The sequence below is a fragment of the Helobdella robusta genome, assembly GCF_000326865.2.
Source record: "Helobdella robusta unplaced genomic scaffold HELROscaffold_273, whole genome shotgun sequence".
Lineage (NCBI taxonomy): Eukaryota > Metazoa > Annelida > Clitellata > Rhynchobdellida > Glossiphoniidae > Helobdella > Helobdella robusta.
The window spans coordinates 1-2697 of NW_008704407.1; the positions used below are offsets into that span (position 1 = coordinate 1).

The 2697-nt window shown below is 36.0% G+C and overlaps 1 protein-coding gene across 1 annotated transcript; it reads left to right on the forward strand.

The window, feature by feature from the left end:
• Window positions 1-4: 4 nt before the first annotated feature.
• On the forward strand, window positions 5-2424 carry HELRODRAFT_184283 (hypothetical protein; the record flags this gene model as incomplete). Its single annotated transcript, XM_009020405.1, has 3 exons — window positions 5-862; window positions 1127-1205; window positions 2277-2424. Coding segments are annotated over 3 exons (1085 nt in total), but the record flags the coding sequence as incomplete, so codon positions are not given.
• Window positions 2425-2697: the final 273 nt, after the last annotated feature.

The window sequence follows — 2697 nt, forward strand, 5'->3', positions numbered from 1 at the left end:
TCAGGCCAATCAAGCTCGCCATCTTCAGTTGACAGACTGCCCAAATTCAGTCAGAAGAAAATAAAGGAATTGGCTTCCAAGAGTCAGTTGAACCCACACGCTCCCGATTTCTATTCCTACAAATTCCAACAAAAAACTGAAAGTAATTCCACGAAAACATCAACACGCCAAGCTGTTAACAAGTTTAGAACGCAATTGAGTGAACTGCAGAACAATCATTTGTCTGAAAATAATGCTAGAAGAGCATCACAGATCGATTTGCCATCAGGAATTAAATGTTTTGCGCTTAATACAAGTACTTTCACCTACCAAAATGAAGCTTGTTGTGAAGATTTGCTTGATCAAATGGGGAGTTGTAACCAACTATTTAATGGCGAAATCTTGGCTAATTTATCAAACGAATTTCCTGATGGAGTTGTTCTGAATGGTGATGCAGGCGATTACACCGTGGACGATGTTTATGAGAATGAACGTCTGGTCACTACAACTGATTATCAGTTTGCAGAACGTGATGTGCGGCATGACCATCTACTGCACTGGCCACAGCAGCAACAACAACAGCCATCATCTGAGCAAGAACGGCGAGTTGGGATCTGGCAGCAGGGAGAACTAACTGACGGAGAACGCCAGTTGTGGTCGGAACACATGAAGAAATTGCTAAAAATCGAGCGTCAACATGGAGGTGAAGAGAAGCAGCATCATCGCTTGGAAGAAGAAACGCAGCCTGGTTACTGGATGAACTACATTCATCCGCAACTGCTCAAAAGTGTTGAGAACGAAGGTGAGAAGGGATATGAAAGCAGAGGTGATGATGATGATGGTGGCGACATGGAAGAAAACTTATTGCCAATAACACTTCCAGGTAACATATACTTACGTTTATTTCATATGATCATAAAAACTCAAAATAATATTTTCAATTTATTTTCAAATTAAAAACAAATGTTATGTTATTACTTTTTGCCACAAGAGACCTTACTTACTATTTAATAACTTTGCCGTTATTGTTATGGTCGTTTTTATTTAAAAAATTGATGAAGCCATAGTGTTGAAAGGCTTGTCCATTTTTGAATTCATATGCACTAGATTCATTCAAGTGAGCGTAATTTAATCTATTCGTGATCAGACAGTAATCGAACCGAACCACCGCGTATAACAGCGCGAGACATGGCACTTCTAGCAACTGAGCTAACTCGCCGACCCACGTCAAGCCAACATCGTTTCTCGTTGCGTGCAGTGATCATGCTTCTAATGAGTTGTAATAATTGTGATTCCATTATATTAACGGTGACGACGACAATAGGATGTTTATAACGATGATGATAATTGAAAGTTGATATACATCCAGGAACTTTTGATGCGATGACAAGACGAATACGTTACGAGGAAGACGAGTGCATTGAACGTTGACAACATCTGACCTGTACTCTTCGATATCATCATCTTACTTACCTTCATCATTATTTTATCACCGTCACCATCAATATTTTTGCTCCATCATTCAATATTCTTTTTAGTCATTATTTATTTTATTATCATTATTGTTTTCGTCTTTGCTGCCCTTATTATGTATGACGTCATTTCGGCAATGATACGTTAACATTAATATTATTATACAATGATGAATATTAATATTGGCATATTAATGTTAATGTATCAATACTAATGTGTTCGTATTATTATTAGTTTTGTTGACATGCATAATATTATTTACGTCTCAATATGAAATGCGTACATATGTGTATTATCATAATTTATTAACGGTTGATTAAACACGTACAACATAATTCGTCCTCCAAAAGTGCTCATCATTCAACCGTGTATTTTACATGCACAGGCGTTTGAGTGAGAGAGTGAGTGAGTTAGTGAGTGAGTGAGTCAGTGAGTGAGTCAGTGAGTGAGTCAGTGAGTGAGTCAGTCAGTGTTGAAGTGTTCGGGGGTCAATATAAAATATCAAAAAATCATCAGACATGTGATGCGAGCAAAACAATTGTTTGCACCAGGTGAAATATATTTCGTTATCCAAGGCCTGTTCCGACCATATCTTCTATCCAGTTTTACCAATGCTCTTACATTTTCTTATCACCTTTCTCCTTACCGACGCTCTTTCGTCTGTCCGCATTTATATGATCATACCACTAGTTGAATAATTTTGTTAGTTTTATTATTTCTTCTTGTATAACTTTTTTTAAAAATATTTTTGGCACTTCTTTTCACTTTCATAATTTATGATCGAATTCGCGCTCAATTGTGAGACGTCAATTTTTTATTTCCAGGTTTGTATATTCTTTATTGAACAACTACATTTCATCTGATGAATCGCGATCAAACAAACCCGTATCACTATTCTCCGTACCGGAAATTGTTGAACCTTTGTTATCTATCTGCCAGTTCTTACTTCCAATCCTCATTTTCTGCTACTAGTGTCACTAATAAAAAAATCACCCATATACTCAGGCTTGCAAACTTTTGTTTGATGCTAATTGAAAACAAGTGTTTATAACTAATAAATAAAATAATTAATTAATGAATGAATTAATAAATAAATTAATTAATAATATGTATTTACATGCGTGAGGTGCGAATATGTATGCTGCACTGTCCATCTTGAATGGTTGTTGAGAGGTTATTTTCTTGCTTTTTTATTCATTATTGCATTTTCATTCCCAACTTTACATTTGCTTTTTTGTTTTTCAG